At 43.5% G+C, this 13,020-nt stretch overlaps 1 protein-coding gene across 1 annotated transcript in view; it reads left to right on the forward strand.

Moving 5' to 3' along the window:
* megf11 (multiple EGF-like-domains 11) overlaps positions 1–13,020 on the forward strand; it is a 257,142-nt gene that overhangs the window by 15,768 nt on the left and 228,354 nt on the right. The window contains exons 3-4 of the mRNA XM_063004150.1: positions 478–579; positions 1,174–1,274. Coding sequence (XP_062860220.1) covers positions 478–579; positions 1,174–1,274 — 203 coding nt within the window. The remainder of the gene's footprint in view (positions 1–477; positions 580–1,173; positions 1,275–13,020) is intronic.

Below are 13,020 nucleotides of genomic sequence, written 5' to 3' on the forward strand. Positions count from 1 at the left end.
AGCTCCAGGAGGAAACCCACACAGACGCGGGGAGAACATGCAAACTCCACACAGAAAGGACCCGGGGAATCCACCTGGGAATTGAACCCAGGACCTTCTTGCTGTGAGGCGACAGCGCTACCCATCGAGCCACCGTGCACCCACGTTTACATTTCCGGCATTTAGCTGACGCCTTTTATCCAAAGTGACTTACAGTAGTGGTGACTTTGGTCACCACTTACACCTGGCAGAGGTGGGGCTTGAACCAGCAACCTTCTGATTACTAGTCCAGTACATTAACCGCCAGGCTACAACAGCCCTAAAACTTTATATTAATGCTCTTGTTTTGGAATGGGTAGTGCAACGAGCTCATTGACAGGCGTCCACATAATTCTGACCACATGTTGTACCATGATTGAGGATTTTTTTGTTTGTCAGTTTGTCACTTGGACCCTTTTAATGTTTGACTCTACTGTCTCCTCCACCATCTCCCGTCAGCTATGCAGTGACCGTGCAGGAGTCCTACGCGCACCCCTTCGACCAGATCTACTACACCAGGTGCACGGACATCCTCAACTGGTTCAAGTGCACCAGACACAGGTAAGCCCGCCGCCGCCGTCGACCCTCTCCGCCCCTGCTATAGGTCCCAGCCACTATTACCTTTTCAACTCTGAGCGTTAAATGTTGTCCTGGATGAGTTGCTGAGTGTGCCTGTGTTTAATAGCCCTGTGGTAATGTAAGTGATGGTCATTGCAGTGGTCAGAGCTAAAATGGAAATGGCCCTTTGACTATCCTCAGACACTGCATCAGTTTTAATAGCCGCATTAAAGATTTTATCATGATAAAAAGTGCTGTACACAGTGAGTCACTGCCATGCTGGATTTGCCTCAAAGGAAGATGTCCTTCAATTACTGCTGGGACTTTTTCTAATTCTTTTTAAGTGTGCTAAATTATTGCGAGTTCTTCTTTTTTCTGCTGCTCGTGCATTGCCATCCTCAGCTTGTTCTTGGTTTCCATTCTTTTTCTTTTTTCAGGAACTTATAATGCTTAAAATGAAAAACTAAGTTTTTTTCACATCCATGTCTTAGCTTAACACACTGTTGGTTGGCTTGTTTTGATCTCTTTGTATTCCAGAGAAATTACCAACCTGTTTATGAACCTTTATTAATTCTTATGTATGTGTGCCTACTTCAGGATAAGCTACAAAACAGCATACCGGCGCGGCGTGAGAACCATGTATCGCCGCCGCTCACAGTGCTGCCCCGGCTACTTCGAGAGCGGAGACTTGTGTGTCCGTGAGTGTCTCTTCTCATTTCGCCCACTAATTTTCCATTAAATCAACACTGCCCACTTCCCCCATTATTGTCCGCAGTTATGGCTATAAAAGTATTAATCTTCCCAGCCTGCCTGATTAATGCTTGCGGCATTCTTTTAACTCCCCTGTCTCGTCCCTCTGAAGGCTTCCATCAGGTTTCCAGTCATCGCAGGTTCATTTATCTAACCACATACCTCAACCCGTAATTTGTACCTTTGTTATTGTACTGAAGCCTTTCTCAGTCTTTCACACTCTTACAACACATGAATGAAATGATTACACTGCAAGAACGTGCAAGGCCAATGTGCTGTAAAGAAAAATATATGTGCAGAGAAAAATAATAATAATGAAAAATATATATATATTAACAGGCACATAAACATGAAATGAACTTGTGCACGAACACCCCTTGTGGAGGCTTGACGTTACAGCTTGTAAACCACAGTGGGTGACCAGATTGCCACCAAATTTCATTTATTAAGTATATTTTGCTTTGTGTTTACACTTACATTATTATGACCACCAGCTAATATCCAGAGAAACCGCCGCATGCAGCACGGACAGCAGCTAGACGGGCTGGTAGTGACTCTTTCTAAGTGGAGTGCACTGGTGTGCTAGGGGATTATCCCGCTGTGCCACCTGAGCGCCAGCATCGCCATGTTTGACTGTTTGTCATGTTCCGACTGTGGCTCTAGGAACGGTTCGAGGAGCACGACAACGAGTTCGAGGTGTTGACTTGGCGTCCGAATTCCCCAGATCTCAATCCAGTCGAGCATCTGTGGGATGTGCTGGACAAACAAGTCCGATCCATGGAGGCCCCACCTCGCAGCTTACAGGAGTTAAAGGATCTGCTGCTAACATCTTGGTGCCAGATACCACAGCACACCTTCAGGGGTCTAGTGGAGTCCATGCTTCGACGGGTCAGGGCTGTTTTGGCAGCAAAAGGGGGACCAACACAATATTACACATATACACATGTTATACACATACACATGTACAGTACAATGAAATTATTTTTCCGCATATGGCAGCTTGTTTGGAAGCTGGGGTCAGAGTGCAGGGTCAGTCGTTGTATAGCATCCCTGGAGCAGACAGGGTTAAGAACCCAACAGTGGCTGCCAACAGAACCCAACAGAGCCTGGATTATCTGATTGATAGTCCAAAGCTCTACCCACCCCCACCCCCATCAATAAATTATATAGGTTTTTGTATTTTTTTACGTTTGGTATAAGAATTTGAAATCAAATTTGCCCAAATAAGTTAAATCAGAAGGGGCAAATACTTATTTTACAGCATTTATATTGAGAAATCCTTTTGCTAAATTGTAGATGCTAATTAGAGTCATCAGCACTGAGTACAGCTCTATAAGAATACATTACCCTCATTTCTTTAATCTTCATCATTACAAAGTAACAACGAGTGTTGAAAGTTTCTGGAACCAAGTTTCCCAGGATTCAGACTAGGGCTGGGGCGGTATATCGTAAATATCGATATATTCGATTTTACTTTTCACACGATGTTGGAAATGACCATATTCGATATATCGAGTATGCATAGAACACACAGGTTACCATTTGAGAACGTTTAAAACACAAAAGCGCTAAGCGGAACGCTTTCCTTCACGTATGAGCATGGAAACTTGCATGGAATCACTGAGTCAATGAGTCAGAAACGACTCTTTTCAGACGAATTATTCATTGGAATCGAATCAGAAAACTGTGCTCTTATTTATGGTAAAGATTCATTCGTTTTGCTCACTCTGTGGGCAAAACAACTCCGGTTCAAGAGATTCGGATGTATAAACCAATCAGAGCTTCCGAATTCAGATTTTGGGCGGAATCTCTCTCTTCATTGGTTGTTGTATAATTGACAGATAAGTGAACGAATTACCAGTTTCAGCTTTTAAACACGACATCCAAGAGAATAAATTAAGTTATCAACGGTTTTCATTAGTTAGGTGGATAAACACAGTTAAATATGGATTTTTATATTCTGGAAATATTCTGGATATATACAAGATATCCTCCAAGGTAAGCTGCGGTTATGATTTTATGCTGCTGTGTGGTTGATCTGGGTCGCGGTGCTGCCGTTTACTGTGCACTTTCATTTTGCAATGATAGCAAAGCATTATCAAATATAAAACGTTTTCTGGATTTTTTTGATGCTCATTAATTTGAAGTAAAACGGACAACATAAATGTGATTGTGAGATTCTGCTGGTTTGTTTGATATAAATATTGTCAATATTAATACAAATACAGCCTGTAATAAAAAATAAAATATAAACACTGTAATTAGTCAGAATTTATCAGAACTACAATGTTTAGTGTTTTTAAAATAACTTATAACAATATAAGGTAAAATATAAGGTAAAATACGGGCAGTAGCCTGCCATTGTACTTAAAGTTTACATTATATCATTTTGTATCGTATATCGCCACTTCTCAAAAGCATATCGAGATATGACTTTTTTAGCCATATCGCCCAGCCCTAATTCAGGCCTAGCTCATGTCATTGTCGCTATATTTGCATTTTTCACTCATCCACATCTATTCTGTATTTGTAAACGCGTGCGGTCGGGTCACGGTCCCTCTCACGTAAAGATCAGAACTGTTTTGCCTCTAATTCACTTTAATCATGAGTGAGTGGATCCTATCAGTCAGCCGAGACCTCCGAGGACACGGTTCAGCGCTTGTTTGACAAATCTTCTAGTGAAAGGACCTCAGCTTGTGCTGTGTCAAGGTGACGGAGTAAATGACAGTCTCACCGAGCTCCAGGGAGGGGATAAGAATCAACACACGTAGCATAACAAATAAAAGGATTTGATGCATGCACAGCTTCTCTGCATTATTAACCATGATGGGAATCTATTTAGTATGCAGTCAGACTTGCCTTTATATCTTTTTTTTTTTTTTTCTTTTTTTTTTTTTACCTTGTGGAACTAACCCGTTAATGATTTCAGTGTCACACGTCCTCTGCATATAGTACGTCTTAATAGAATTCACCCAGGCACTAGGAATTTCTATTGTCTGCTGTGGTGACATGTTGTGAAACATTCCGTTTCTGCTCACTGGTGTGTGAACGAACATGGATTTTTCTGTTCTGATGTGCACTGTACCATTATCCCATCGACCGCTTGGTTATAGTGTGGATCTAGCACAGTTCAATATGAGATATTATAGCAAACATTATATAGCAAAGAGACTGTATTTAAATAAAGCTTAATTATACAAATTAATACGCTTTCAGGATTTAATGTTTTATTAAAAAATACCCTACCCAGCAGTCTAGTCAAATCTAATATTTACCCCGCTGCTTGTAGTGAAAAACTAAGTTGCTAATCCTCAGACAACTTGAATATTTAAGCTTTCAGAGTCATGTTTTTGTGAAATGTTCATGGTCAAACCAAGGCAATTTTAGGCAGAAAGGCCCTACCATTGTGGTTTAATGTGGTCTATGTATAACTTGCAGTATGAGGTCTTTTTGGTTTTGCCGGCCTTTTAAATGCAATTTAGTATTTTAATTCATTCTGAGGTAGAGAGAGGAAAAGGGACAAAATCAGATTCTATTCATACACAAGGTTAAACACACTCGGCTGTATAATTTGCTGTTAGCTAAGCTAACTTCATAAACAGCCCCATAAACCACATTTATATACAGTGTATCACAAAAGTGAGTATACCCCTCACATTTCTGCAAATATTTTATTATATCTTTTCATGGGACAACACTATAGACATGAAACTTGGATATAACTTAGAGTAGTCAGTGTACAGCTTGTATAGCAGTGTAGATTTACTGTCTTCTGAAAATAACTCAACACACAGCCATTAATGTCTAAATAGCTGGCAACATAAGTGAGTACACCCCACAGTGAACATGTCCAAATTGTGCCCAAATGTGTCGTTGTCCCTCCCTGGTGTCATGTGTCAAGGTCCCAGGTGTAAATGGGGAGCAGGGCTGTTAAATTTGGTGTTTTGGGTACAATTCTCTCATACTGGCCACTGGATATTCAACATGGCACCTCATGGCAAAGAACTCTCTGAGGATGTGAGAAATAGAATTGTTGCTCTCCACAAAGATGGCCTGGGCTATAAGAAGATTGCTAACACCCTGAAACTGAGCTACAGCATGGTGGCCAAGGTCATACAGCGGTTTTCCAGGACAGGTTCCACTCGGAACAGGCTTCGCCAGGGTCGACCAAAGAAGTTGAGTCCACGTGTTCGGCGTCATATCCAGAGGTTGGCTTTAAAAAATAGACACATGAGTGCTGCCAGCATTGCTGCAGAGGTTGAAGACGTGGGAGGTCAGCCTGTCAGTGCTCAGACCATACGCCGCACACTGCATCAACTCGGTCTGCATGGTCGTCATCCCAGAAGGAAGCTGACGCACAAGAAAGCCCGCAAACAGTTTGCTGAAGACAAGCAGTCCAAGAACATGGATTACTGGAATGCCCTGTGGTCTGACGAGACCAAGATAAACTTGTTTGGCTCAGATGGTGTCCAGCATGTGTGGTGGCGCCCTGGTGAGAAGTACCAAGACAACTGTATCTTGCCTACAGTCAAGCATGGTGGTGGTAGCATCATGGTCTTGGGCTGCATGAGTGTTGCTGGCACTGGGGAGCTGCAGTTCATTGAGGGAAACATGAATTCCAACATGTACTGTGACATTCTGAAACAGAGCATGATCCCCTCCCTTTGAAAACTGGGCCTCATGGCAGTTTTCCAACAGGATAACGACCCCAAACACAACCTCCAAGATGACAACTGCCTTGCTGAGGAAGCTGAAGGTAAAGGTGATGGACTAAACCCAATTGAGCACCTGTGGCGCATCCTCAAGTGGAAGGTGGAGGAGTTCAAGGTGTCTAACATCCACCAGCTCCGTGATGTCATCATGGAGGAGTGGAAGAGGATTCCAGTAGCAACCTGTGCAGCTCTGGTGAATTCCATGCCCAGGAGGGTTAAGGCAGTGCTGGATAATAATGGTGGTCACACAAAATATTGACACTTTGGGCACAATTTGGACATGTTCACTGTGGGGTGTACTCACTTATGTTGCCAGCCATTTAGACATTAATGGCTGTGTGTTGAGTTATTTTCAGAAGACAGTAAATCTACACTGCTATACAAGTTGTACACTGACTACTCTAAGTTATATCCAAGTTTTATTTCTATAGTGTTGTCCCATGAAAAGATATAATAAAATATTTGCAGAAATGTGAGGGGTGTACTCACTTTTGTGATACACTGTATATATATATATATATACTGGTGCTGGTCATAAAGTTAGAATATCATGAAAAAGTTGATTTATTTCAGTAATTCCATTCAAAAAGTGAAACTTGTATATTATATTCATTCATTACACACAGACTGATATATTTCAAATGTTTATTTCTTTTAATGTTGATGATTATAACTGACAACTAATGAAAACCCCAAATTCAGTATCTCAGAAAATTAGAATATTGTGACAAGGTACAATATTGAAGACACCTGGTGCCACACTCTAATCAGCTAATTAACTCAAAACACCTGCAAAGGCCTTTAAATGGTCTCTCAGTCTAGTTCTGTAGGCTACACAATCATGGGGAAGACTGCTGACTTGACAGTTGTCCAAAAGACGACCATCGACACCTTGCACAAGGAGGGCAAGACACAAAAGGTCATTGCTAAGGAGGCTGGCTGTTCACAGAGCTCTGTGTCCAAGCACATTAATAGAGAGGCGAAGGGAAGGAAAAGATGTGGTAGAAAAAAGTGTACAAGCAATAGGGATAACCGCACCCTGGAGAGGATTGTGAAACAAAACCCATTCAAAAATGTGGGGGAGATTCACAAAGAGTGGACTGCAGCTGGAGTCAGTGCTTCAAGAACCACCACGCACAGACGTATGCAAGACATGGGTTTCAGCTGTCGCATTCCTTGTGTCAAGCCACTCTTGAACAAGAGACAGCGTCAGAAGCGTCTCGCCTGGGCTAAAGACAAAAAGGACTGCTGAGTGGTCCAAAGTTATGTTCTCTGATGAAAGTAAATTTTGCATTACCTTTGGAAATCAAGGTTCCAGAGTCTGGAGGAAAAGAGGAGAGGCACAGAATCCACGTTGCTTGAGGTCCAGTGTAAAGTTTCCACAGTCAGTGATGGTTTGGAGTGCCATGTCATCTGCTGGTGTTGGTCCACTGTGTTTTCTGAGGTCCAAGGTCAACGCAGCCGTCTACCAGGAAGTTTTAGAGCACTTCATGCTTCCTGCTTCTGACCAACTTTATGGAGATGCAGATTTCATTTTCCAACAGGACTTGGCACCTGCACACAGTGCCAAAGCTACCAGTACCTGGTTTAAGGACCATGGTATCCCTGTTCTTAATTGGCCAGCAAACTCGCCTGACCTTAACCCCATAGAAAATCTATGGGGTATTGTGAAGAGGAAGATGCGATACGCCAGACCCAACAATTCAGAAGAGCTGAAGGCCACTATCAGAGCAACCTGGGCTCTCGTAACACCTGAGCAGTGCCACAGACTGATGGACTCCATGCCACGCCGCATTGCTGCAGTAATCCAGGCAAAAGGAGCCCCAACTAAATATTGAGTGCTGTACATGCTCATACTTTTCATGTTCATACTTTTCAGTTGGCCAACATTTCTAAAAATCCTTTTTTTGTATTGGTCTTCAGTAATATTCTAATTTTCTGAGATACTGAATTTGGGGTTTTCATTAGTTGTCAGTTATAATCATCAACATTAAAAGAAATAAACATTTGAAATATATCAGTCTGTGTGTAATGAATGAATATAATATACAAGTTTCACTTTTTGAATGGAATTACTGAAATAAATCAACTTTTTCATAATATTCTAACTTTATGACCAGCACCAGTATATACTGACGAGGCATAACATGATGACCACTGACAGGTGAAGTGATTAACACAGATTATCTCTTCATCACGGCACCTGTTAGTGGGTGGGATATATTATGTAGCAAGCGTAAGGATTTGAGCGAGCTTGACAAGGGCCAAATTGTGATGGCTAGACGACTGGGTCAGAGCATCTCCAAAACTGCAGCTCTTGTGGGGTGTTCCCGGTCTGCAGTGGTCAGTATCTATTAAAAGTCCAAGGAAGGAACAGTGGTAAACCGGCGACAGGTTCATGGGCGGCCAAGGCTCATTGATGCACGTGGGGAGCGAAGGCTGGTCCGTGTGGTCCGATTCAGACAGACGAGCTACTGTAGCTCAAATTGCTGAAGAGGTTTATGCTGGTTCTGATAGAAAGGTGTCAGAATACACGGTGCATCGCAGTTTGTTGCGTATCGGCTGCATAGCCGCAGACCGGTCAGGATGCCAATGCTGACCCCTTTCGCCTGCCGAAAGCGCCAACAATAGGCATGTGAGCATCGGAACTGGACCACGGGGCAATGGAACAAGGTTGCCTGGCCTGATAAATCACGTGGATGGCCGGGTGTGTGTGCGTTGCTTACCTGGGGAACACATGGTACCAGGATGCACCATGGGAAGAAGGCAAACCGACGGAGGCAGTTTGATGCTTTGGGTGATGTTCTGCTGGGAAACCTTGGGTCCTGCCATCCATGTGGATTTTACTTTGACACCTACCACCTACCTAAGCATTGTTGCAGACCATGTACACTCTTTCCTGGAAACTGTATTCCCTGATGGCTGTGGCCTCTTTCAGCAGGATAATGCGCCCTGCCACAAAGCAAAAATGGTTCAGGAATGGTTTGAGGAGCAGAACAACCAGTTTGAGGTGTTGACTTGGCCTCCAAATTCCCCAGATCTCAATCCAATCTAGCATCTGTGTGATGTGCTGGACAAACAAGTCCGATCCATGGAGGCCCCACCTCACAACTTACAGGAGTTAAAGGATCTGCTGCTAATATCTTGGTGCCAGATACCACAGCACACCTTCAGGGGTCTAGAGGAGTCCATGCCTCGACGGGTCAGGGCTGTTTTGGCAGCAAAAGAGGGACCGATACAACATTAGGAAGGTGGTCATAATGTTATTTTGTTGTTATGTTTTTTGTTTTTTCAAAAAAATCGCTTTATTCTGGTTAGGGTCTAGGCTCAACACACTGGGCTCAAGGCAGGAATACCCTAAACAGGGTGCCAGTCCATTACATGGCTTTGCCAACTATGTCTGTGTAGGCGCCCAGCTGGCCGATAGCAATACTGATATTTGAACCTGCATTTATGCAGTGGTGGGCGAGTGTAATAGACCGCTGCAGCACCCAAGCGCCCATGTTGTTACATTATAAATATGTAATATAAAATTATTTATACTTTGGTTGGATGATTCTGTATTAAAGCTGAGCAAAAGAGCTATAGGCTTGAGGAGCTAACTTGCCACCTACAATATCATATTTATACCTGTTTGTTAATGATCTTATTTCGATACAGAGGCATTAATGTCTTATAAAGTCCAACTGGATGTTGCTTTGTACATGAGGCTTCAACATAAAACGGAAGGGTCTTTCTATATAAGTGAAAGCACAGCACGTTTCTTTATTTGCACCATCATTACAATTTCACTTCACTAAAACTAAAGGAGGCGGCACGGTGGCTTAGTGGGTAGCACTGTCGCCTCACAGCAAGAAGGTCCCGGGTTCGATCCCCAGGCGGGGCGGTCCGGGTCCTTTCTGTGCGGAGTTTGCATGTTCTCCCCGTGTCTGCGTGGGTTTCCTCCGGGAACTCCGGTTTCCTCCCACAGTCCAAAAACATGCAGTCAGGTTAATTGGAGACACTGAATTGCCCTATATGTGAATGTGTGTGTGTGTGTGTGTGTGTGTGTGTGTGTGTATGTGTGTCTTCCTTGCGATGGACTGGCGTCCCGTCCAGGGTGTTACTGTGTGCCTTGCACCCATTGAAAAGCTGGGATAGGCTCCAGCACCCTCCCGTGACCCTAACTGTATAAGCAGATAAGAAAATGAATAAATGAATAAAACTAAAGGACGTAGCATTTTTCTGACAACTGCCAAATCCATATTTGTCTGTTGGACTGCCAGGTGATGAGCCATGATTTAACCGCCACCTGAGTCTAGTACTAGTATGCTTTACATTATTCCATCTAAGGACGCATTCACATGAGAAGCAGCAAAACCGCTTTTGTGCTGGCTGTGCTGTTGTTTCCTATGGAGTGTGGAGTGCTCACCTGATTAAACCTTGACCCAGTTTGCCACTGACCTTTTTAAAGCACCTCCAATGAGACAAACTGTTTGATATGACGTAGTAAAAGCGACTCGGGCAGTACACTGAACGTGAACAAAGCTTAATGTGACTTTTTTGTACTAAACAACGAGCAAGGAACTTCATTAGTGGAGGGAACTTATTAGCAGTAATAATTAAGAGAGGTTTAGTCTTCCAATGTTGTTCTTTTAGTACATTAAACCACGTTAATCTTTTTTAACGATAAGCATTTTAGACTCTCGGAAAAGCTGATTCTCACAATTTCTCAGCACCCCGAGCTATAACACAAGTTTAAAAGTGAAACAGTGAGGAAAATACACCTAAACATAGATACATGTGGACGCTTTCAGAGTGGATTTGACGGTTATTCCACACAAATGCATATTGTGTCGGTGCACTTTGATTACGTTTAACTGCACCGCTCAAGCCAAGCGCTGAACAAAGCGGCAGTCTCACGGCAGTCTCACGGTTAACACATTTTGCATGGTGATTTGAAAGTATGGGCACAGTGGGCACCTTTTCTAATAAATAAACACTTCTCAGAACACTTTTTGTGCTAATAAAATAGCAGTTCCTTTGAAACACACTGTAACCAAATCAGCCATGTAAACTCTAAAGTTAGTGACTGGCTAGCATTGCTAAAATGCCTCGTAGTATAAGGCAAAACTTCTCGGATATGCAGAGTAATCATGTAACAGGGCAGCCGCCGAGTGACAGGCAGCAGTCTGCCCGCCTTGCAGAATTGTGCCCTTCTGCGTGGCTCTCTCTTTGCCTGTCAGAGGGAGCACGGAGTCACATGGGTAGCTTGTCATTCTCTTAATGAATGACTTTAGGTGGCACGGCTCACTATTTATATTGCAGCTTTTACCTGCCTGTTTGTTTGCTCTGGTTTTTGCTGACACATGTCAGCACTTTGTTTGTTGTTTGTTGGGCCTCACTTTTTGACTGTCTTCAGAGGACAAAGTGCCTCAGACCTCATCACGATGTTTCGCTTTCCTGAGGTGAGCGACGCCCTGTAGATGCACCAGCCATGGCGTGAGGGAAGCACGGTGGTCAGGGAAGCTCGCCAAAGTTCTGGGCTGCTTCTGAAATCGCATACTTAAACAGTATGTACTAAATACATAGGCAGTGCGCACTGCTCGGCCGGTAAAGCAGTAAGCTCTTTCAGTGTTCAGTATGCACACAACCTCAGGCGTACTACGTCTGCAATCTTACTAACGTCATGTGATGCATGACATCACATCACCACAGTTATAAAAATTTTATAATCAGACAAAATTAATTTACGCGTTATCCACAAAGCTCCTCATAACATTATTCAGGGTTGTACACAATCATTCATTCATTTTTTTATCTGCTTATCCAATCAGGGTCGCGGGGTACACTGCTTTTCCCAGCTTTTCAATGGGCGCAAGGCACACAGTAACACCCTGGACGGGAGGCCAGTCCATCGCAGGGCAGACACACATATTCACCTACATTTAACCTTGACTGCATGTTTTTGGACTGTTGGAGGAAACCGGAGCTCCCGGAGGAAACCCACACAGACACGGGGAGAACATGCAAACTCCACACAGAAAGGACCCGGACCGCCCTGCCTGGGGATCGAACCCGGGACCTTCTTGCTGTGAGGCGACAGTGCTACCCACCAAGCCACCATATCCAAATGCTGTATCCAAGTCGGGGTGTCATCAGTGGGCTTTACGATTTAGAGTTGGAACGGCGTTGATATCTCGAACTTTCAAAAAATGAATGGAAGTGAATGGGATCAAAAAACGGGCGTGGCAGGTGGGAGTGGGTTCGAATCCCCATGCTGTATCCAAGTCGTGGTTACATCAGTGGGAAGTGAGCGTATCTAAATGCTGTATCGAAGAGCTGCAGTGTGTGGGGGTGTGATTACTTTTCCCACACAGGCGACTCTATCTGAATCCTAGCTCTCGTTTTGAGGTGAAGGTCACTATAGCAAATTGCCATTCAAAAAATGAATGGAAGTCAACGGGGCCAAAAAACGCTAGAAAAGCGGGCGTGGCGGGCGAACGGGCGGGCGGATCGAAAAGCTGTATACAAGCCCGCGTCACACCAACGGGCCGGACGATTTGGAACGTTGGAACGGCGTCGATATCTCGAAAACTGCGGGGCGAGTTAACCGGAAAAAAAACAGGTGGAATAATAAAAATAAAAATATGACTAACGGATAACAATAGTGTGATTGCTATTGCGCAATCACACTAATAAACACTTAGAAGTGTTTATTTGTCTTGTTAAAACTCTACCGTCTCTATTAATCACACTCAGTTCTGTTCACCAACACATTACGGTGAAGCCGAATGCAGATACACTCACACACACGTAATTTCAAACTTGTTTACATGTAAAGAAATGTAAACACAATCCTGTTGTACTGCACGTGTGATGTACATTTATTTACGTCTGAGTTTTAATTGCCACTGACTGTGGTAGTTCTAACAGGGAATACATCTGACAGCTGACTTGATGGCAAGGTGGCGTTTTACAGCAGTGACATGTTTTGGGTCAC

This window comes from Trichomycterus rosablanca, chromosome 11, assembly GCF_030014385.1.
Source record: "Trichomycterus rosablanca isolate fTriRos1 chromosome 11, fTriRos1.hap1, whole genome shotgun sequence".
Lineage (NCBI taxonomy): Eukaryota > Metazoa > Chordata > Actinopteri > Siluriformes > Trichomycteridae > Trichomycterus > Trichomycterus rosablanca.